The sequence below is a fragment of the Carlito syrichta genome, unplaced genomic scaffold (assembly GCF_000164805.1).
Source record: "Carlito syrichta isolate Samal-C Ts95f unplaced genomic scaffold, Tarsius_syrichta-2.0.1 Scaffold302868, whole genome shotgun sequence".
In the NCBI taxonomy this organism is placed as follows: domain Eukaryota; kingdom Metazoa; phylum Chordata; class Mammalia; order Primates; family Tarsiidae; genus Carlito; species Carlito syrichta.
The window spans coordinates 466,149-490,094 of record NW_007246964.1 but is presented as its reverse complement, the minus strand read 5'-3'; the positions used below and the strand labels follow the sequence as shown (position 1 = coordinate 490,094).

At 54.7% G+C, this 23,946-nt stretch overlaps 1 protein-coding gene across 1 annotated transcript in view; it reads left to right on the top strand.

Moving 5' to 3' along the window:
* COL27A1 (collagen type XXVII alpha 1 chain) overlaps positions 1-23,946 on the top strand; it is a gene marked incomplete at its 5' end in the record, with an annotated part of 150,191 nt that overhangs the window by 43,342 nt on the left and 82,903 nt on the right. The window contains 7 exons of the mRNA XM_008057214.2: positions 1,373-1,417; positions 2,024-2,077; positions 2,466-2,510; positions 5,422-5,475; positions 7,656-7,700; positions 16,059-16,112; positions 18,200-18,244. Coding sequence (XP_008055405.2) covers positions 1,373-1,417; positions 2,024-2,077; positions 2,466-2,510; positions 5,422-5,475; positions 7,656-7,700; positions 16,059-16,112; positions 18,200-18,244 — 342 coding nt within the window. The remainder of the gene's footprint in view (positions 1-1,372; positions 1,418-2,023; positions 2,078-2,465; positions 2,511-5,421; positions 5,476-7,655; positions 7,701-16,058; positions 16,113-18,199; positions 18,245-23,946) is intronic.

Genomic DNA, 23,946 nt, shown 5'->3' with positions numbered 1-23,946 from the left:
GTCGGGGGTAGGGGAGGCGGGAGTTGAGGGGGTGGGTGCTGACTGTGTGTGCAACAAGCTGTCTGTGCCTGTGATGTTTGCAGTTTCTCGGTTGACCTCAGGTATCAGAAGGATCTGGTAACGAGCAGATCTGCTGCAGTGGGACTCGGGGCAGATGGCTTCCGAGACTCAGTTTCTCCTCTACAAATGGAGATGATTATCCCCCCACTTCTCCCATCTGGCTGTCGTAGGGCTAGGTGAAGTCATCTGCTAACCACGTTGTCCTAGGGCAAATAGCAGCGCTTAGAGAGGATCTCCAGGCATGCACACACGCACGTGTGTGTGTGTATTCTAGAGACTCAGAGTGTATCTCGAGTTTTATTTTAGAGTACATATTTTAGAGTGGGGAAGTCTTTGAACTCTAGGGCTCTAAGACATGAGAACTGAAGAGGACTCAGAGTTCTGACTCCTCCATCTGAGGTCCTGAGAAGGACAGTAACCCACCCAAAGTTGCACAGTAAGTCAGGGAGCGTCTAAACCAAGCCCAGAGCTCCCTTTGTAAGGGCATCTGTGGGGATGGATGTGGTACTCTGCCTGCTGCGGTCCTGGTTTCACAACAACCCTAAGCTGATGGAAGCTTGAAGTTGGGGCTTTCCCTTGGAGACCTCCTAATGCTTATGAAGTGGCTCAGGTGGCTGTCCCCGGTGCCGCCTGGAAGCACACACTCGGCTCGAATCTCTAGACCTAGAGACCTGGCCCAATGGCCATGTCTTAGATTGTGGACACTGGGCCATGGGGGCAGAGGGTCAAGGCTGGTATACAGGTGTTGTCCGAGTCCTTCTCAGTCAGCATTTGGGTGGTTTCTTTCTTCCTGGAATAGGTAGGATCTGGGGCCGGTGGGAGAAGGGAGGTAGGTATTTTGTAATATCTGTGGTCAATGTGTCTGATTGGGGCTTTCAGAGAAGGGGCAGGTCCCGACAGGGGAGGGAATCCCAGTACGCATGGGGGTTGAGCATATCCAAGGCCTTGGGTCCTACATGGTCCACCCGCCACTGACAAATTCCCTAAGAGATGGTATCACCTTCTCGCTTGATTCAGAAGGAATGGTTGGGACCCAGTGCCACTTGGCCATGGTTGCTTTGGCAGTTCAGCTGACATACTCTGCCAAAGGAGTGAACGATTCCCCAGATGTCTCCTGGCCTAGGAGCTACCAGGAGCAAAGATGACATTGTTGACCAGAGCCTGCTCACCCTCACGTGGTGTCTGTGTCCATGTGGGAACGCACCGTATCCCTGACGTAGCACACACAGTGCTGACCAGGGAGGCTGGGCCCCTGTGATCTGCGGGCCCGGATGTGTCCTCCCTGCCTGATGCGGGTTCTTCCCCCCCACAGGGATACAAGGGCTATCCTGGACCCGCAGGGCATCCCGGAGAACAGGTGAGGGCCTCAGCCTCAGCCCCACCCTGCCTGTCCTCCCTCCTTCCAGCCCCCCCTGACGCTGGCCTCCTCCCCGGATCCCACTCTGTAAGCAAGCCCCAGAGCCAGGCTGTTCTGCCTCCTGTCCTGCCAGGCCCTCCCCCGCCACAGCCCACCCCACCTCTCCCCCAGCCACATCTGCCTGAAGGAGCCAGAGTCCACACTGACCCGGTGTTGGCATGAGCCGCTCAACTCGGTCTGAGCCGTGAATAGCTGGCCTGTTCCGGGCGATGTTAGGGGATATTATACCCGCTGCCACGGGGTTTGCAGGAATTTTGGCCGGCCTGGCCCAAGTCAAACAGCAGGCCTGCCAGTGTGGGAGAACCAGCCAGGCCTCCTTCATGATTTCTTATTCCTGGGCTACAAGCACAGGGGGTTTTGTCCCCCAGGGCTGGTCTGACCAGTTCCACAGAGGGGTGGGCTCCGGGGCCCTCCCCCTCCTCCTGTTTCATCTCACATTCCTGCCCCTTCTCTTTGTTCATTGTCAGCCACAGTCCCCCTCTTCCTCCAGGCCCGGAGCTGGGCAGGGTCTCTCCTCTCCTTACATCTCTCTCTGTTCCTTTGCAGGGGCAGCCGGGACCTGAGGGCAGCCCAGGGGCCAAAGGTTACCCTGGCAGGCAGGTGCAGTATATGGCTCTGGAAGCTCTGTGGCCATGGTGATGTGGAGGTGGCCACAGGTGCCCCTGGGCTGAGGGAGGTGGTGTACTGGGGCCCTAAGGAAAGGGCTGTCCAGGGGGCTGCACCAAGGAAGCCTCTCCTGGCAGGCAGCAGCAGGACACTGCTGCTCGCTAAGAGGAGTCCTGGTCCCAAGGGCGGGGCTTCAGGGGCTCCTCCCACTCAGTTTCCCTGACCCTGGGACCCCGATCATGGGGGCCCAGGCTAAAGACCACTCGTCTGACCCCACCCCCATTCTACAAAGGGAGCAGCAGAGGCCCCAAGAGACAGGCCTTGCCCTGGGTGTGGCAGCAGGTCTCCACATGTCCTCGCCCCTCTGTTGTTTGTGTTTCAGGGGTTACCTGGACCGGTAGGAGACCCCGGCCCCAAAGGCAGCAGGGTAAGTGGTCCCTGGCCAGTGCCATACAGGTGGGACCCTGGATGGGCATCCCTTGTGCCTCCGATGGGCTTGGTGGGAGGTCAGGGCTGTAAGGCTTCCACCCGGCGACGGGCATGGGGGACTAGGGCCTTCCCAGCTGAGTGCACCCTGGAGAAAAGAGGGGCAGCAGAAGGGCTGGGTGGCAGGGGACCCTTGAGTCGGTCTGGTCCCCATGTTGGCAGCAGAGACACTGCTGGGGGTTCAGCCACAAGCCAACTGCAAACAATTAAGTATTTGCTTGCTGTGTCCTCCAGCACATCCCACTGGAGACTAGGCATCCAAAGCCTGGGCCACTTGCTTTACCTGTCACCGAAGTCTTCTGAGACCTCCCTCCTGCTCTCAACTGAGGGCTGGGGGGACCGTCCTTTTTGGAGGTTACTGGTTCCTGGTGGGTGAATGCTGCCCAGGCCTGGAGGCTGGTGGAGCTTCCAGGTCTCCACTGCCTTCAGCGCTCCCGTGGAGCAAACCCTGAGTAGCTGTCCACCTTCATGTACCTATCTTTACAGTGAGAGTGACGCCTATTCCTACCTCTAGCCTGCTTATGGGAGTGCCAGGGATTTGACAGCCAGTGCTGCTGAGCAGGGGGCCCCCAGGGGGCTCCCATGTGGGCTGTGGAGTCCAGGCAGAGAAGGTTCTGGGTGAACCGAATGGGGGTGAATGGTGTTAGAAAGACTGACAACTGACTGGCAGAATCCACTCTTCTGCAAAGCACCTGGGTTCATGGCAGGACTGAAATGAGGACCCAGGTGTTCTGAGACCTGGGCTTGCTGTCTCTCGAGGAGTGCTCAGCACGTGGGCCACACAGTCCTCAGTCCGGACAGGTCGCACGTGATGTGTTCTTTGCTCCTGAGTCAAAGCTATTTATACCCTGGCAGGAGGGAGAGGTCAGGATGGCTGCAGTTGGGACCCTAATCCCTGAGCAGACCAGAGGCTGTTGGGGGCTTGTCGGAGGTGGGCGAGGGGCGGGTGGGTGCATTTCTCAGGAGGTTATTGTGCCAGTTGGGGCCTGAGGAAGCTCCTGTCCTGGGGTGCAGGGCCTCCTCTCTCTGTCGGCTCCCTTAGGGCCACCCAAGGGAGAGGGGTCTTCTCAGCCCAGCACTGGTCCCGATCTGTCAGGAGGACGGGGCAGGCTGATGACACCTGGGGCTGCTTGATTTGCTGAGCTGGTGACATCTTGAAGCCACACAGGGGAAGAGACCTGTCTGGCCTCAGCCCACCTGTCTCCCACAGGGGGCAGGGCCCTGGGCAGCTTGGGTGAGCTGGGGGCCCCTCAAACTGCTCTTCAGTCCTGCCACTGCCGGCCTCTTATTTATGGAGTAGGCAGAGTGCAACAGGCTTTGACATCCAGATGATGACTTGCTCTGCTGTTAACCAGCTGGGGGCCTTGGGCAAGTCGCTGGGCCTCTCTGAGCCTATTTTCTCACCTGTAAATCTGGGATATGAGCCCTCCCTGGAAGGGTCAGTACATGCCACTCTTTAAGATGATCGACACGAATCGTCTGGATGCTGAGGAGGAGGTTCAGCGGCCTCTTGGCCTTCCAGGACGGGAAGACAGCTGTGAGCCTCCATCGGTTGTGTGTTTGCAGGAGGCAGTGTAACAGAGTGGTTAGGAGCCCGGGCCCAAGAGCCAGACCACTGAGAGTCAGACGACTTGAATTCCAGTGCCAGTTCTAGCACATTCCAGCTGTGTGACCCTGGGCAAGTCACTTCACCTTTCTGGGCCTAAACAATAAAACCTACTTCCTCAGGGTGTGGTCAGGAGGCAGTAGATGCTTTAACACATGCAAAATGCTGAGGGCTGGGCCTGGCACATAGTTTGTGCTCCGTAGATATTAGCTTGTGTTATAGTTCCTGTTAAACCATTCCATGGCTAGATATCCAGAGCGTGCAGGTAGTAGGAGAAGCCCTGGGCTAGGCCCCTGCTCTTGAGAAGTTTCCAGGCTAATGACGATATGCAGCCTAGATGTAAATAATGAAGATACTGGGGAGGAAGTGGAGACAGTGGTAGATGTTGCTCATGGGACACAAATATCGGAGGGGGCATTGCTTCTGGCTCTGGTGTCGAGGATGCTTGCCCCAGGCCCCTGCAATACAGCTGGTCTTGGAAGGATTTGGATCTGTGGTCACAAAGGGTATGCAGGGCAGCCCTGGTGGAGGAGACGGAATGAGTGGAGATAGGGAGGGTGGAAGTCGCTTGCATCTAGGGTAGAGGCTGGGGTGGTCTGGAGCCAGGGCTTTGGAGTCAGCTGCACCTGGTCACGCTTGAGCTGATGAGGAGTTTGCCCAGGGAACGCCCAGCTCCACCATGGATGCTCTGTGTTGCTTTATCTCCAGAGCTCAGTTTTCCTGTCTGTCCAGTGAGGGCTTAGTGCAGCAGCACACACGTGCCTGGCACCATGTCAGCAGCTGCTGTTAATGCCGGCACTCGGGCGGCCAGGGGTGGCTGTGAGCCCCATGTCCGGGACCTTCGAGGCCCGGGAGGAGCCGTCACAGGAACCACCGGCACCCATGGGCATCCCTTGGGTGGGCAGGACTTGGGGCCGCCCTGGCATCTAACCCAGTTGAGAGCTTCCTTCCACAGGTCCCGGAGCCCCCTGGCATGGGGCAGGCCTCCCACCGCGGGCGCCCGCGCCCTTCCCTGGCGTGAGGGTATGTGCCTTTGGACTACATCGTGGAAGCCAGCACCATGCAGTCCATGGGCATATACACTTGCCTCAAGGCCTATGTCATCGAGGAGCCATCGAACCGCCACTGCTGCCTGCGAGGAAGAGGAGCCGGGGTGCGGGGTGGCAGCAGTGGGGGTCCCAGAACGGGTTGGGCCAGCCACATCCCAATGCTCGACCTCTCTCATCCTCCTTCTGTTCTTTCCTAGGGCTACATTGGACTCCCAGGGCTCTTTGGCTTGCCAGGGTCTGATGGAGAGCGAGTAAGTATGCAGCTTTGTTTGTTCACCCCTCCACCCACCCCCCTGTCCAGGCAAAGCAGAATCTGTCAGGCACCAGCCTGGGGAATTCACAGAATCCCTCCTGGAGGGACCCTTGAGTTGAGTAGGAGTCTGCTAAGAAAAGTCAGCTGAGCGGTGGCTCACACCAGTAATCCCAGCACTTTGAGAGGCAAAGGCGAGAGGATTGCCTGATCGATCTCAGGGGTTCAAGACCAACCTGAGCAACATGGCGAGATCTCATCTCTACAATAAATAAAAAAAAAAAGCTGGGGGTGGTAGTATGCATCTGTAGTTCCAGCTACTTGGAAGGCTGCAGTGGAAGGATTGCCTGGAAGGTAAGGTCAAGGCTGCAGTGGCCGTGAGTGGCGTGCCACTGCACTCCAACCTGGGCGACAGAGTGAGACCCTGACTCAAAAAAAATGAAGACAAGTCAAGGCAGATGTGTTCCAGGCAGAGGGAACAGCATGTGCAAATCAGGACTGTGTGTTAACTTGGAGGGTTTAAAAGTCAACACCACCAAAGTGTTGGTGAGAGGGTGAGTGGTGATAGTTGAGAATGGAAGGGGCCCCAGGGCGAAGTCACACAGGAGCTCAGGACCCGAGGGCAGGAAAAGAGCTCTATTGTGAGGGTCTGGGGAGCCTCTTGAGGGCTTTCTGCAAATGAGATACAGGCCCGCTTTGTGGTCTAGAAAGCATGGTCTGCAAACTGTGGCCCGTGGGCCAAATCCAGCTAGTTGTCTGTTTTGGTTTTTTGTTTTGTTTTGTTTCAAGTCAGGGTCTCACTCTGTTGCCGGGGCTGGAGTGCAGTGGCAGGATCTGGCCCACCGCAGCCTCAAACTCCTGGGCTCAGGCGCTCCTTCCATCTCAGCCTCCCAAGTAGCTGGGGCTTTAGGCATGTGCCACCATGTCTGGCTAATTTTTTCTTCTTTTCTTTTTTTGTTGTATTTGTGTAGAGATGAGGTCTTGCTATGTTGTCTAGGCTGGGCTTGAACTTCTGGGCTCAAGCAGTCCTCCTGCCTTGGCTTCCCAAAGTGCTGAGATTGCAGGCTTGAGTCACCACACCCAGCCTCGGTTGTCTGTTTTGCCTATGAAGTTACTTTCTCATAACATTGACAAAGATGAGTAGGCATGACGGAGACCATATGAACCGCGGCGCCAAGAGTCTTCAGTGTCTGTCCCTCTTTAGAAACCCTCTGAACCCTGTTTTAGACAGATCAGCCTGTTTACTGGGGTAAAATGCAACTGGGCTGGGAAGAGGCTAGAAACAGGATGGCCAGGTGGCAGCTGTTCAGCAGTGCAGGGGCAAGATGGTGTGCAGTACCCAGGTGGAAGCAGTGGAGCCGGGGTGGGCATGGAAGCAGAAGAAGGAGGGAAGACTGAGGTGGGCGCCTGGCTTCTGGCTTGGACCCTGAGGTCCCTGAAGAGAGGGGGACATCTGAAGGTGATGGATCTGGTTTGGCAGCAGACAGTGTGTGCTAAACTTTCCTAGGATGCTGTCCTTCCAGACCAATGTCTCAGTCAGAGGAGTTCAGGAGATGGGGCAGGAGCTTCTCACAAACCCCGGGCCTAACCTTGTTTGTGTCCATTAGAAGCCCCTAGGCTGGTGACCTCAGGACCTTCCTCCCTACCCCCTCTCAGCCTGAGCCCATATTTGGAAACTCAACTGTAGCTTTATCCATAAGCTGGCTAGCCTGGGCAACTTGGCGAGACCTCATCTCTACAATAAATCAAGAATTAGCCGGGCGTGGTAGCGCGCGCCTGTAGTTCCAGCTACTTGGAAGGCTGAGGCTGAAGGATCGCCGGAGCCCAGCAGGTCGAGGCTGCGGTGGCCGGGAGCGGCCACTGCACTCCAGTCTGGGCGACTGAGTGAGACTCCAACTCAAAAAAAAAAAAAAATCTTCGGAAAACAAGAGTTGGGGTATGTATTAAGCACCTGCTGAATACAGGTGTTTTCTTTAGGCATTTCCGCAGCGTGGGTCTCTGCAGACCCAACCTTGCCATCCATCTGATGTGTGTGTATCTGATACCACCATGTACAGGAAACACATTCCAGGCTTTCTGCAACTTCCTGCCTGCCCTGGGTGGCTCTGGGACTGGTGTGGGGCAAGGCTGGCTGTCCCTGCTGGCGTCCTGCCCTGACCAATCCCCTCTCTCTCCTTGCAGGGCCTGCCTGGTGTTCCTGGCAAGAGGGGCAAGATGGGTATGCCGGTAAAGATTTTCCGTGTCTATTATGCAGACTCTAAGGGGACCCCACCTCCACGGCCATGCTGCCTGGGCCACCGGTGGCTTGGCATCTTCTGCTTCTCCTTGCTCGGCCATGGCTCTGCTTTGAGTGTGGGGCTGGCACGCGGGGCTCTCTGGGCCGCAAGGGCTGCTGCCAGGATGCTGAGTGGCTGCGGCCTGGCTGGGGCTGGGGCTTCTGTGCATCTCTGTGTCTGGGGAGCTCCTGTCTAGGGTATTTGTGTTTGTGGGTCTGCTTGGACAGGGGGACCCCAGCCAGACGGCTCCGCTCCCCACTCAGAGAACACTCCATCTCCACGTAGTCTTGGTGTCACTAGCTCTGTCCAGTTCCGCTTGTATACACACAGTGTCAGAGGACGTGGGGTGTGTGGGTGGACCCAAAGCAGGCACGGGCCCAAGAGGAGCTTGGCGGGGACGCCTGCGTCACCTGCTCTATCTGTGACTCTCCCCCATGGTGGTAGATTGTTTTGCTCTTGCCTGTATACCTTGCAGGGCCTGAAGAAAAAGCTAAGGCATGGAGAGACTAAGTCACTTACATGAGGTTTCAGGATGAGTAAACAATGGGACCAGGACTTTGAGTCTTTGTTTTCAGTGGTGGCTTGAGGCAGCCTCTCAGGGTCCCTAGTTGGTGGTAGATTTGTAAAAGCAGATTCTCCAGAATCTTTTCCTGGAAAGGAGGTCTTTCATTCCGGTGATCCTATTACTCAGAAGAGGAAACTGAGGCTCTGAGAGGCAGAGTGACATGTCCAGGATCCCTCTGCCTGGCTGTAGCTGAGGTGTTTCTTAAGGTTCTCAGACGCTGCCCTGCAGGTCAAGGAGCTGGAACCGTGGTCAGCCGGAGTCTGGGCCTCCCGTTGTTTGTATTTAGTGGAGGCGGATCCGCGGGGAGGTTAGAACTAGAGAGGTAGCTGGAGGGGAGCCTGGAGCACCCATGGGTACTCAGAGGGCCGTCTATGACTCTGTGGTTGATGGGCATGGTGCTTGTTGCAGCTTGTTGAGCTGGGCCCTCTGGAGGCCGAGGAGGGAAACCAAGAAAAGCAAGACCCAGGCCTGGGCTTCAAGGAGCTGACAGAGGGGGTCCGTGCCCTCTGACCTCGACCTCCCTGCAACCTGACAGCCACTCACCTGTATGTGGCCAAGGAGCACACCCGATGCTCCCGGCTTCAGGACAAGACCTGGAGCCTGAGAGGGCTGGGCTACGCCTGGGTCTGCCCCTGGAGCTTGGTGACCTTCGGTGAGGAGGTGGATGCACTCAGTGGCTGCCTGCTGAGTGCCTACTGGAGGCCAGGCATGGGGAATAAGACACAGTCTCCACTCTCTCGGGGCAGACAGACAGACAGACAATCACAGAATGAGGACACGGAAGAATGAATGAATAAATGACCGTCAGATCATGCTGAACGCTAAGAGAGAGTTGGTGGGGGAGTGTGGGCGCTTGGATAAGTTAGGCTGGAAAGTCCTCCTTGCTCCATGAGGAATCTGAATGAGGTGACCATGGGAACCGTGTAGCTTTCCAGGGAGGAACCTTCCAGGTGGTGGTAATAGCAGGTGCAAAGGCTCTGGGGCAGGAGCATGCTTGGTTCAAACTTTCTGAACTGCAGTTCTCTTGTCTGAGAAATGAGGGCAATAGTGTCTAGCTTGTGGGATCATTGTGCTCATCACGTGGAACATGCTTAGTAAATAGTAGCGGTCTTTCCTTTTTGTAGTTTCCTGGATGGCCCAGGAGCTCGCTGTGTGGGTGACCTTGAGTCGATGACTGGGTCTGGTTTCCCTCAGTTTAAGTTGCAGAGTAGGGGCAGTCCGCTTACTTAGATGATCTCAGTTGGGCCCTGCCTGTCATCCAAGCCCGCCTCCAGGGCTACCCTTGGGGATTTGTTCAGACTCCCTCCTGGGAGCCTCACTGAGGGCCAGACATTGACAGATGACGAGGCGATTGAGGCTCAGACCACACAGGGTTCAACTGTGGCCCCAGAGTGGAGCTGTTGAGAACATGGGGTCCAGAGTTCCCTGAGCATAGAAGAGGCAAGACTTGTGAAACCCTGGGCATCTCACGGCTTCTTCTCCACCCTGACACAACAAGGAATATCAGCAGGGCCATGCCTCAGTTTCCCCTTCCACCTCCTCTTCATCTTCCCCGCCTCCCTCCCAGCAACTCATCCATCCTCCCTCTCCCTGCTGTGTGCTTATGTTCTTCTTGGAGCTGAGAGTCATGGTGCTCAGGGCCTGGCCAAGAAGGTGACACCCCATCTACGGTGCTGGGTACCATTATCCTACCTGTGAGAGATGAGGCCTCTCACTCAGTACTCATACAACTAAAGTTTACTGAGCACCTACTGTATGCCAGATGCTCAGGATAATACCATAACCAAAACAGTCAGAGATCTCTGTTGGCTTGGAGCTCAAATGTTAAAGGTTGGGGCAGTCCTTAGACAGGATAATAACCAAAAGAGAGTATGGTCGTGACCCCGAGTCCTCCTTAGGTGACAGGAAGCAACATGTATTGAGGCCCTCTGTGTGCATGGCATTTGAACTCCATGTGATTTGGTCGAGATTGATTATCCCCATTTTCCAGATGAGAAAACTGAGACTTAGACTGTCAAAGCCATGTGTCCAGAGACCCTCTGAGACCTTGCCAGACTTGAATCCGCATAACTGACAACTTTCTTGCTCCTTGCCTCTAACCTCCTAAGACTCAGCCCTGACCTCCACAGCAGGGATATTCCCGGGCATGGGGGTGTCAGACGTGGGTGGGAGTAATCACCCTCTTCAGCCAAACAGCCCTGTGCCCACGCAATACCCTTGAGAGCCATTAAAATACCCTTGACTCTGTTCCAGCCACCATGGCCAGCAAATCAGCAAGGTTTGCATCAGCTATGACTTAATTTGTATAATAGAACTTCATATCAGCTGAGGCCCGGCCTCTGAGTCCCCTGTGCCTCTCAGCCCACACACTCCCTGGGTGGTCCTCAGGGCTCTCCCGCTGTCTCCGGTGCTCCTAATCCCTTGATCTCCCTGGTGGGGTTGGGGGCTCCTTCCCTGAAGAGTTTTCTTCCTTGTTCAAGCTTGGGCCAGGTGATTTCTAGGCACAGACTGAGAAGGAGGCAGTGTCAGGAGGATGACGACCCCTTTTGTGCCGGCTCACAGCTGGTCTTGCTTCAGGCAGGACTGCTGCTGATTTTGCCATAATCTGCCTTTTCTCAGCAGGCAGAACCTTGGGCCCACGCCTGTGGCCTCCTCAGTGTCTGATTCGGAAGGAGGATGTGTGAACTTTTTGCTGATGGGAGCTGAGGAAGAGACAGAGGTGGTCAAAGCACCTCGGAGCTGTAGGAACCTTAGTGGTGACCTGGCCCAACCTCTTTTTTGTACAGATAAGCAGACTCAGTTCGGGGTGGGCAATTCACATAGCAAGTCGATGGCGGAGTCAGGACTTGAGCCTGGGACCTTTGCTTGCTAGTACAGGGGGCTCTCCACATCTCCCTGCCTTCTCTCTGCTCATGTCTTCAACCCTCCTAGGAAAGCTTTATCTACAACTCTGCTCCCTCCTTACACCTCCTGCTAGAAAGATAATGAACTGTGGTTTTCTGAGGAGGGGTCAGATGATATGAGGTATTACCTACTTGGCTGAGGCTGCATGGCTTTCTTCTGATCTGGCCTGTCTTGTTCAGGGCACAGCTTAATGTGACTCTGTGGGAAGCTGCACTGTGCCCCCAGCCAAGGATCTTTCACGGGGGCTGTAAGGTGCTACTACGAATCTTCTTGAACTCACCATTTCCTGCAGCCATGCCCTGCCAGGCCATTGCCACCCACAGCTTCAGGTGGCCCTGGCCAAGCTGCCACACTAGCCTCATGTTGTGAGTCAGGGAAGGACCCTGAAACTTGGAGCTGGAAGGGCCCCGCCCAGGCTCCACTGCCTTGGTGTGTGGCTTGGGGTGACTGGAACTTGCCCGAGGCCACACAGCCTGGGTTTCTAACATGGTGCCTTTTGGCTTCAAGCTCAGGGCCCTTTCTAGTCCTAGAGTATGGGGAGCAGAGAGCCAAGTTATAGAGAACTCATATTTCCAAGTGAGGAAACTGAGCCCAAAACAGGTTAAAGTTCTTAGCTGTGGTGATGTGGTGAGCTGGAGGTGTGTCTTCAGCATCCCAGGCATGAGCCAGTACTGGCCTGGGGCTGGTGGGAACCTGGAATCCTGGTGGGAACTCTGCCTATCTGTCTCCTTCTTTCTCCCGGGGGTAACTTTCCTCAGGTAGATTTCCTAGTGGATTGCAAAGGCAAGGGTAAAGACATATTCAGCCCCATGAGAGAAGGGTGCTGGGGGACCTCAGGGGTCTTTCCATGTCAGCATGCTTGGAAGACACACTCCTAGAAAAGAATATGGGCTGCTTCATGTACAGTAGTAAGGATGCAGATTAGACTTGTGAAGGAACTTCCAGACTTCAGAGAACTGACACCTTGTAAAGAGCTAAGGTCCTTCTGCAGACTCCCGCTAGAGGTTATTAAATATCCTCACTAAGTAGCATCATGATGGCACACTGGAGTACACCAGGGGCCGGGGTTAGAGGCATCTCGCCTCTTCTTGAGCCCAGCCTGCCAGGTGAGTGGGGCAGGGCTGACCGTTTGCAGCCTGGGGAGCTGAACCTTCAAGGCACTGGCAGAACTTCTGATTCCATATGTTTCTCACCACACTGCCCGTGTCGTGCCTTCAGGAGCAGTCAGCTGGTGTGGACCCTGCTCGGAGGAGGGGAGGCTTTTGGAGGTCTCCCCGGCCCTCCGCCTCCTGCTTTGGATGAGGTGACGAGGAGTCCCTGTCCTTACCTCTGCTCCTCTGAGCTGTTGCAGCCAAGAGAGGATGTGGAGTCTTGCCCCCAGCCTTGTTCTGTCTCCTCCTGGGCCTTGTCTGCTCAGAGTACGAGGCGTTCAGTTCCCCAGAGGGGCCCGACCTGGGGAAGTGGAGAAACCACGTGGCTGGGGCCCGGCGGGGAGCGGAGTTCATTCCTTGGGCCTGGGGCCAGCCTGCTGCAGCCAGGAGCTCGGGCATGCGGAGGAAGGTCCCTGCTGCCGGCTGGGCGGAGGTGCCTGCCATGGGGTCCTGAGCACAAGCAGGATGGCCGGGCCAAGCAAGGCAGACAGAGCCGATGTCGGGGCCGCATGTCCAGCTCAGTGGTGCCTCTCTGAATGCCAGAGGGTCAAGCATTGGGGCCCTGGAGTGGCTTATGGAAATGGCTCTGCTGTTCTCTCGGTAGTGAAGGGTGAGGAGAGTTGGTGGGATGATGGGGCTCGGGCGTGCCCTGGCTGCATGTCCAGGGCCCTTCCATTTCAGACCATCTGTGCTTGTTCCAGCCAAAAACTCGCTCCAGCACTTGTAAAGTTTTTTCTTCTTTCCAACCCTTGTGCTCTTAATTATGAACTCCAGATTCCCAAGGTCATCTGCCTGCCCTCTAGGGAGGGAGACTGAGGATGGAGACAGGGTCTGGGTCCCTGAGGCCCCCAGTGTGTCCAAGCAGACCCGGTCCTCACATCAGCCAGGCCGGTTAGCGCATTTGCCTGGGGCCCTGTTGAGCCCTCTGAGCGCCTCCAGGCTGGCTGTGACCTGTTCTGTCTGTGCGTTGTTGGGTATTGGCTAAGAGAGAATGGGTTCTGGATTCAGACAGCCCGGGTCAAACCCCAGCTCTACTCTTCCAGAGTGCTATGGACTTTGGACACATTTCCTGACCTCTCTGGATCACAGTTTCCCCATCTCTAAAAAGGGTATAACAGGACCTATCTCATGGGGCTGTGGGGAGGTCATACTGTTGGGGTTTGCAGTTCCTGCCATTGTTTTACCCACCACCGTTGCCCTCTGGTTATACTCGATCTGCATTCTGTCTGCTGATACGACTCCTTTTGGGATTTTTGACTTGAATTTCTGCTTACAGTTTCTCCCTTGCTCTCAAGTGGCTGCAGCCTATCCCATGTTGGCAAGGGCTCACCTTCATATCAGCTCATGCCACAGGACTTCCTATTGGACAGCAGGGGAAACTGAGACTTCAAGAGGCCCATAGTGATGCAGCCTGGACTGGCCCAGGGAAGCTGACTCAGCAGCTAGGCCTGAGAGGAGTCTGGGAGGCAGTTTGGAGTAGCCCCTGAATGCAGACTCATCGGCTTGAGGTCTCCCTGGCGGCTCTGGGTGTGAACATATGGGCATTGCACCAGGATGGGTGCCTAGAGGGGTGAGAGTTGTGTTGGCAGGGTCTCCACCTGGTCTGGCTGGTGGCATTCCTGTGCACAGAGGAGGAGTCTCCTTGCTCCCAGGCCTTGCTAGGGGTTGGGCCTAGCTGAAGGGGTGCTTAGCGACCACGCCCCCCAACTGAGCAGCACAGAGGCCAAGTGTGAGGGCCTGCCCGCACACAGACAGCTTGGAAAACATCTCCAGGCCATTTCCAGATGCTGGACTTGGAGAACAGAGCAGGGACTTCCCAAGTCCTGCCCCGATAGGCCAAGTGGAGTCATCCAGGTGCCCCTCCGGACAACATCCCTCTTGTCCCTTGCCAGGGCCCCCACCCCAACCTCCAAAGGCCAGAGGTGGGTGATCCATGCCTTTACAAGGTGCCCCTGGCCACAGCCCACCTGGCCGATGTCTCCTATCCCAGAAGGTGAGACAGATCTACCTTACAGCATGACAAAGAGGGACTGGATTGGGGTGAGACTGGAATTTGCCAGGGGAGACCCTAAAGATGAGGAGAGAGGGTCAGATGTGCCCCTATAGAGCATGACCTGGAGATCATCCTGTGTGCGCACGTGCACACACACACACACACACACACACACACACACACACACACACACAAACACCCGTCACCTCTGCACCTACATCTGCATGCTAGCCTTTTTGCCCGTGCACAGCTCATATGCATACAACAAAGTCCAGAGAGGCAGACCCCGGGCTCAGCTCTGCCACAGACTTGTTTTATGACCTTGGCCAAGTGATGTTTCCTACCTAAGCCTTAATTTCCCAATCTGTTAAATGGGACACGGGACCTTTCCCTCAATGGTGGATAGCAAAACACAAGTGAAGCTGTGCATGCAGAGTGATCGGCATGAGTCACTCTGAGTCCAATTTCATTATTTTGTCCTCATTGCCTCCTTTTGGTGGCTGAATGAAGCCATGCCTTCTGTAGGGGTGAATGTCAACCCATGAGGGCTTCCTGACAGATGAGGGAAGTGGGACGGAAGGAAGCAGGATTGCTGGGCAGGGCAAGGCAAGGCTAAAGGCCTGGATATACACTTCAGGATCTCTTTGCTCAGCCAGTAGAGACTTTGGTTTGGGTTTTGTTTTACGGTTTGGTCTTTTTGATTTAATGTACTTGCTGGATTCTCCCTGTGGTATTAGAAACCAAAACCACGATTATCCTCCAAGAGGAATCTTTACTGTTTGAGCGGCTCAGGCATTCACTCCTTCAGGAAAGCATGTGCTCTGCTTTTTATTACATTTCCCTGGAAAAACAATGATTAGAATTCAAGGAGGGAGGAGAACAGGTTTCCCCACAATCCAAGCTCGAAGACTTGCTTTTCCTTTTGAAGTAGGAGTGGAGCCCCCCCCCAGGCGTCCCCACAGCTGATGTTTTTCCAGCTGCCTGTCTCCCCAGAGAGCATGGAGTGGCCTCCTGAGTGGGGTCAGAGAGGGGGCGAGAGGGCTAAACCTGCCTGGGCCAAGCGGCCCAGCTTCTCTCTAAGCTGCTGAAACACCTGTGGAGGTCACGCTGGTGTTCACTGGTGGCATGACCTTGTGTGGCCTTGCTACTTCTTCTTTCTCAGCCCCATTTCCTTTATCTATAAAATGGGGATCAGGATTCTACAGGGTGACTTTTGAAGAGCGTGTCAGCACCAGAGAAAGTCTGACCTGGAAAATGCCACAGAGGCTTTCCCCTCTGGGAACAGTGGGGAAACTGAAGCCTATGGTGGAGAAGGATGCTCTGAAAACTGGCCTAGACCCAACTTCTGGACCCCTAATCTGTGTCCTTCCCAGTCCATCGGGACCAGGTCCCAGACTGGGAGACTGGTATCCTTACGCTGGGGAACTGGGTGCTGTGTTCTTTTCAGAGACTCAGTAGGAAAGACAAGGGCTCCCTGGCCATGGCGCCTCCATCTAGCCTGTCCCCGAGAATCCTTTATGTGCGGGTGTTCGTTGGTAGCAGAGGACGACCTCAGGTCCCCACTGTCTGCCCAGGACCAAGGAGTGAGACTGCTTGGACATTGTCCTTGTGTCCCCCCTGAGGGGGCTGGATCCAGCCCACCTTGCAGGTATAGATGCTAACCCACAGATGTCTGTTCTCTCTCATGCCCTCCAGGGGTTTCCTGGAGTCTTTGGGGAAAGAGGCCCTCCGGGACTGGACGGAAACCCTGTAAGTATGTCACATCTTTGGGATTGGGTGAGGGATTCAGCGCGAACACACAGCAGGAAATAGGAGCCCAAGCTTGGGGTCAGACAGACCTGGGCTGAATCCCAGCCCTGCAGCCTGCTAGTTGGGTGTCGTTGGACAGATTCCAATGACCTCTCTGAACTCTAGGCTACTGTCTACTGTGGATGCCCTGTGACCCCTCACGAGTGTCCCCAGCCCACTGAGTCCAAAACTCCAGACTGCACCCCATCCCCAGGACTTGGGAAAGTTCACGGGTCACTACCCACTGAAAGGCCCCCTCTGCCGCCATGTTACAAAGTGTCAGACACATTTATAGGCCCCAGCAGAGGCCGGGAAAAGCAGATGGGCTGCAGGCCCTGTTTGGAGAGAAAGGAGAGCTGAGTTCCACAAGCATCTCCACTACAGGCATGTTTATAGAGTGTGTAAATAATCAGAGGCCCAGGCTCTGCCCCGTGGAGGAGCCAGGTCAGCCTGCCCTGGGGAGCCAAGGCTGCCTTCCCATCTGTCCCCGGCTCCAGGCCCAGGCCCTCCGCAGGGGCGGCTGCTGGGGCCGTCATCAGCGCCTCATTGTGTGCTCATTTACTCCCACTAAGGCTCCCGAGCCTGACCCAGCTAGCCTTCCTTGGGGGTTGACGCTTTAACTTCAGAATCAGACAGACCTGGGTTTGAATCCTACTGCACTGCTTGTCGGGCGTATGAGCGTGGGTAAATCTGTTCACCTCTCTGAATCTCAATTTCCTTATCTGTAAATGGGGGGCATTGGGATGCCAGCATCAGGGGCCTCTCGTGAGAATGAGGTGAAGCCAAACAAGGTGTTGAGCCCCCCACGCGGGTTCAGTAGGTAGGATTATGTGAATGACAGGCACAGTTCCGGGCCTTGGGGAGCTCATGGGCCACCGCCTCTGTCTGTCACACAAGAGGACGGGTGGGATCAAAGAGACCCCAGTGTCATGGAAAAGGGAACAGAGAAGGCCCCATTGGATTAGGATAAGGAAATAGGTGAGGAGACACCCGGGTGGAGGAAGGAGCACTGACAAAGGTGTGGAAGGGGAAGCAGAACCTCTTCATCAATGCATCACTTATTGGGTCAACTGCTACAATATGTGAGATCATTCTGGAAGTTTCCCTGGGGAGTAGCAGGGAAGTCTTTATGCTCATGGCCCAAAGCAGCAGAACAAGGATATCTGGCCTCAGCTCTGCCACAGAGTTGCCCAGTGATCTTGGACAAGTCTCTTCGCCTTGCTGTGCCTCAGTTTCCCTATTTAAAGCCAAAGCTGCCTCTTATGGGCTTGTCTTCTTCGCAGCATCTACAGTGATGACAGCTCCAGGATTGCACCAAGGAGGATGCTGGCAGTTCTCGCTGATAATCATGATTTCTAGAGCTCTTGATTGTTATGCCCTCCTTTCCATTTTGAACTTGATCCAGACATCTCCACCTGTCTTTTCTGGTGTGAGCCATGGAAGATCCATTTTTTAAGATGAGGAAACTGAGGTGTAGGGAGGATACATCACACACATATTCCCATTTTTTGAGTCCCAGGCAAGAGTTCTTTCCAGCTTCTCAAGGGCCCTGAAACCCTGAAACCTGTGGGGTGCTGGGGAGGATTCTCCAAGGACTCCCACACCTCCTGGCTGAGAGGAGGATGGCTGGCCTGGTGGTTCTCAGGAGCCTCATCGCTTTATTTCCTCGCACCTGACCTTGGGCAACTCACTCAGCCTCTGGAACTCAGCTTTCCCATCTGTAGAACGGAGTGAAATGCAACTATGCCGTGACTGGGACTCACTTCCATTGTCGGGATTCTGCCTGTTCTTTCATACTTGCAAGGGAATGACACTGGACTTGGAAGCCCAGCCTCTTCATTCCACAGATGTGGAGAGCTGATGGCAGAGAGGGGCAGGGTCTTGTCCAAATTCCAGGCCAGGTTCAGTCGTGTCACTGGCACCCGTGGTCAGGAGCAAGGAGTGGCCAGCTCTGAAGACCCTGCCAGGTGCCTTTGTGGAGGACATCATGGGGGGAGGGGCCCTGGAGGGAGATGGGACAAGTAACCACCTTGATCTCTCTCTTGCAGGGAGAACTGGGCCTGCCAGGGCCCCCTGGAGTCCCCGGCCTCATTGTAAGTGCACTGATTTCTGGAGGGAAGGGAAGGGAGTGGAGAGACAGGCAATGTGGAGCCAGGGTGTGGGGAATAAGCTGCAGGTCCTTCAGGGGAGGTTGAAAAGGCCCTTCCCGCAAACCCCAGGAGAGGCTGGAGATGCAGGACAGACCAACCTAGCAGGGGGCTGAGGGAGAATAGCCCTGCTGTGTGACCTCAGGTGAGTCACCTACCTTCTCTGAGCCTGGTTGCTCATTAGTGAAATGGGATGGGCATTTAGCACATGAAATTGGCAAAATGCCTTCTTACCTGCTGCCTGGCCATTGCTCTCCAAGTAGGTCTGGGCAGCTAATGGCATGTCCATTTGACAGATGAGGGCTTCAGATCCAGAGGCAGGAAGTGGCTGGCAGAGGAGCTGGGCCTCTGGGCCACATAGGGCAGTGTTCTTCACCCTTTTCCTCAAAGCATAGACTTGGGAGCCAAAGCGCCTGGGCTCAAGTCACAACTCTGCCACATTCTGGCTGGGTGACCTGGGCCAAGTCACTTACCCTCTCTGAGCCTTAGTTTCCTCATCTGTAAAATAGAGAGAATAGTAGAATCATTCTGGTGTGGTTGTGAGGATCCATGAGGCATCACACCTGTAATCCTTCACATGGAATCTGGCACCCAATAGCTAGGAATGGCTGTTATGTTAGTTATTGTTATTACTTCCTGAAATGCCTAGGACTGAGGGAAGCCTGAACACAGGGAGATGGGAGGGGATCTGACCTCTGACTCCATCCAGGTTGAGTAGGCCTTGGGCAGCCGTTCTATTAACCAAACTCAGGCCCCCCTGATTTTATTATTATCAAAAATCAGGGCCTTCAGGGAGTGAGTCTTGACCTTGGGCCCCGCCCCAAGGACCAGTGAGAGGCCAGAGCCCGGGAAATGACTCTAGGAGTGTTCCCTATAATCTGATGCTCCTTCTGCTCTGTCCTCAGGGGCATTCCTTTTGGGGTTTGAGTCTGGGGGGCCAAGGGGGGGACACTCATAGCCTGTTCCCCAGCTTGACAAATGGGCTGCCAGCTTTAGCACAGCAACTATGCCAAGAAATTCTGTTCAGAGAGAGGCTGGAGAAGGGCCCAGAGGGGGCCACGGGGCCCCATTGCTCAGGGGAGGCCAGTTCTGGGAAGATGGCCTGGAAGTTCCCCACGACATTCTGCTCCTGCCCAGGTATGGGGGTAGGTAGAGGGTTAGAGCAATCTGTATCTGAATCATGGCCTTGCTGCCCTCTGGCTCTGTGAGCTTCAGGAATGGCCTTAGGTCCCTGAGCCTCGGGGACCCCCTCTGTAAAATGGCATCACTGAATTCACTCGTATTGGGACCACAGAACCACATGGCCCATTCCAGTCCAGTGGCTAAGAGGGCAGTTTCTAGAATCAGACCGCCTAGTTCAAATCCTAGCTCTACCACTTATTTATTTACAATTCTGAGCACATTTTTAAACTTCCCTATACCTCGATTTCTTAATCTATAAAATGGGTATAACATTAGTAGCAAAGTTAGAAGGTTGTTGTGAGGATTTGACTAAACTAATAGGCATAAAGTGCCTGGTATATAGTAAGTACTAAAGAAGTATTGGTTGTTATAATAATAATAGCTTTTTTTGTTTAATTATATTACACATACACACATACGGTATTTTATGCCTGGTAGCTGCTCCCTGGATTGCTGAATTGAGAAAGATTTCACAGTCACAGTCACATAGGGACTTAGTGGGAGAGCGTTCTGCAATTGATTAGAGATGTCTGCCTTGGCTGGGGATGAGGAAGTGTCAACACATGAGTCATAAATTTGTCACCCCTGCTGTCCATTCAACAGGACTTTGCTGAGCACCTTCTTTGGCACAAGGTGTTGACCCAAATGCTTTGGAAAAAGAAATATCTGCCATGAGAGTTAGAGGACTCTGAAGAAGTCTTCTGAGTCCAACCCTCTCTAAGCCCAACAGAAATCCCCTCTGGAGCATCTTGGTCATGTGGTCATTACGCTCCAACTTGAACACCTCTGGTGTTGGAAACGCCCTCCCTCCTTGGGAGCCTGGTCCATTCCACAGAGCTCTCATTGTTCAGTGTTTTCATGGAGATTGAGCCCAAGTTGTCCTCTCTGTCCCTGGGAGAGGCTATTTGAGGTGTAAAGATGGTCTTTGTCTGTGCTTCCCAAGGCTTCTTCTTCAGGCTAAACAATCCCTGTCCCCAAACCTTTTCCAAAGGGATGTTTACATATCCTGGCTGTCATCCTTGGCACATATTCCTACTTGTCATTGTTCTGACATCCACTAGGTTGGGTCCTGAGAGGGACAAGAATATTACTTGGCTGAGTAAACACAGATTTTGGAGACTTGGTAAGCATCTAGCCCTTGGCTCTCCGGGGGGATGCAGCTCATTCCCACCTGTGCTTGCCTGTGCATTCCATGGTTGGGGTTGCCAGACACAATATAAGATGCCCTGTTGAGGGTGGCTGTCAGAGGCGATATTTAGAACACATTTATATTGAACTGTCACTCGTTGTTTATCTGACATTCAAATTTAACTGGGTATCCTGTCTTTTTATTTGGCCAGTCTGGTAGCACTAGTCGAGTGTCTCTTAGGAGAATCCCTTTTGGGAGATGGGAAAACTGAGACCCTTGGTCAAGGTCACACACAAGACAGGAGAGGAGGGGGGCATAGTCGGAGGCCATGACTGCCAACTCCTAGTTCCCGCACACCTCTTCCTGCCTCCTTTCTGAGAGGCCTGATCTGGGGCAAAGCCATGGGCATTTCTGTACTTCTCAGACCCTGCGTGACACCCCTGTCCCAAGAACTGACCTGCTCTCCCTTGGGACTCCCTCTTGCCCTGTGTTTCTCTCTTGCCACTTTCAGTGTAATTTCCCATGTTTTTAGATCCCCTTTGCAGCCAAGGTGAAGTTCCCTCTCTTCTTGTGCCTGGGGATGAGGGAAGCTGGACCTGAGCCCACCAAGTCACCTCTGTTCCCTGAGTGAATGTCCCCTCCCACCCTGGGCTTTTGAGAACAGCGGCTTCTGTGCTTGGGGACACATTTGTCTCCCCCAAAGAGTCAGAAAGGAAAGGAATTTTCTAACCAAGAGTTAAAGAGAAGGAGGGATTGTGAGTCACCTATGGTTTTCCAGAGGATGTGGGTTTTTAGCTGAGCGAATGGGAATTCCACGTATTGATAATCATCTTAGTGGAGCTTCAGATGTATTCGGTGCCTCTGTCTAGTCAGCCAGAGCCATTTGAATGCAGACTGGAGCCGACCCTTCCCTCCGTCCCTGGGTCCTTGCAGCGGGCAGAAGGGCATGAGAGGACAGACTAACATTCCCTGAGCGCCTGTCGGCTCTGTGTGTGCCCCTCACGCTGGGCTATGGAAGCCTCGAGACACGAGGTCACCAGCCAAAGAGTGGAAGTGTCACCCAGGCCGTATGTCCCCAATCCCAGTGAGTGCCGGTGGCCCCCTGCACTCTCAGAGGTGAGAGTGCCTCAAAACAGCCACCTCTGAGTAACTGAAACCCCTTGGCAGGCCCTCAAGGAAGCTGCACCTGATTCCAGAACCTGCCCCACAAAGACGACGATTTCTGCCCTTTTTATTCAGAGTGACGCAGAGGGAATTTTGGCTTCTCCATCATTTAATGAGATCCAAGAACATATGATCTGGCCACAAACCCAGCATGTGGGGTACAGTGGATTAATCCACCATATTCTACCACTAAATGATCATCTGGCCTTGTCTTCTTGTCTGTAGAGCAAAGTCAGGAATCCCTAAATCCCTAAATCCTCTTGTGCCTGGCCCTGTGCTAAGCATTCAGTTGTGACAACAGCCCTCTGAGGGTATGGAGTGGGATCACCAACTTGCAGTTAAAGAAACTGAGGCTCAGAGAGGGTGAAGCACTTGCCCAAGGTCACACAGCCGAGAAGCTGGGCCACTGCTCACATTCTCCACTGCTGTGCCACGTCATCAGCCTCACAGGGCTTCTGTGCTGGACAGAGACAGCAGGTGCAGGCAAGTATGGACGGGACAGTGCCAGGGGCTGTTGTGTGAGACATGGTGCTTAGTAAGACCACACAGGAGCCAAGGGAGGTCACAGCCTCCAGGCCCCTGTCCCTCCCCTGCCTGGTGTTGTTGCCTTCAAAGGTAGTTCCCTAGAAGGGTTGTGAGGGCGCAGGTTTATTTTTTTACCATTCACTCAACCACTTTTACCAAGTGCCTTCTTGGGGCTATACCCTGTGCTGGGATTACAGAGGTGAGGTCCCCAGACCAGGTACCTGTCCTCTATCTGGGGGTAGCACAGGGGTGTGGCCCCCTAGACACATGCATAAACAGTGGTCAACGTGGGAAGTGTTCGGAGTGAGAGGCGTGGGGCTCTGAGGCCTGACAGCAGGGGCATGGCCTGGCCTCAGGGTCAGGGAAGTGATGTTAGTACTGCGGCCAGAGGACGACTGGGCATTAACAACATGAGTCAGGGCAGAACACTCTGGGCATGGGAAGCAGCTTGATCCAGGGGCTGGGGCTCCATTAGTGGCTGGGTATGTGACAGCTAGAGAGGAGCATCAGTGCCGAAAGGTAAGACGCATGGTGAACACATCCATCATGAAGGCTGGAAGCTCTGGAAGCTCCCAGGGTGTTCCTTTGGGAGTCCCCTGGCTGGCACTGGGGGGAGTAGAACTCACACCTATTTCTGAGTCTCCAGGCTGTCCTCACATCCTGTCACATACCAGACAGCAGTAAGGAAAGGCAACCTTGGGTTCTTTATGGGTCAACAGCCAGCCTAGGGCTTGGGAACATGGACTGTGCATTCAGACACAGACCTGGGATCTGGTCCTTCCTCTGCCCCCTGCTTGTTGTTTAATCTCGGACAGATTACTTCACCTCTCCCTCAGCCTTGGTTTTCTCGTCTGTAAAATGGGGTGGGACTGACAAGGGTGCTGAACTTGTGGAGTTACTGTGAGCAGTGGGTGGGTGTCTGAGTCACCAACATCATCCCTGGCACTGCCTAAGTGCCCCAAGTGACATGTAGCGGTTGTTAACGAGGGTGCAAAGTGGGTAGCATGGGGTCTGGCACATGGTGGGGACCTCTTTGAATGGTGACGTCTACAGCAGATCATGACTTGCAGTAAGAGTCAGCCATGGGAAGAGCAAAGCGTGCTGCCTGGCATCTGCAAGCTTAGAGGAAAGGGGAGACAGGGTCCAAATTAAGGGCTGTCCTCACTCTTCTTCCTTGTGGGGACATGACATTCTGAGTGTCTCCGGCCAAGCTGCCCTCGAGGGCGTCCAGCATGCAGCAGACAGATGCTCTGCCAGCTATATTTGGGAACGATGTCTTGGGGGTTTCTCTGTCCTCCCCCAAAGGCTTCTATAGCCCAGTCCAGGGGTCCTGCCAACACAAGAGACCTGCCCTATGCAAGCTGCCACCTCCCCCCGAGCCCCTGGTTGCAGGGCCCCTTTGCTGCAAATCCCCCCTCTCCAGGGACTAGATGCCCACGCCTGGTCCTGACCCCCACCACACACAGACCCCTTGGAGGAGGCCCTGCCTTGGGGCACTCTAGGCTCCACACAGGTGACCTGCACTGAATTCCGTCCCCACACAGCAAGCTGCATTAGGCCTTGGGTAAGGAAGAATGGGCCTGTGTTCCCAGAGCTGCCGGCTGGTCTTCTGCCCAGCCCTGCCCGGCCCATTGGAGCTGCCCTCCCC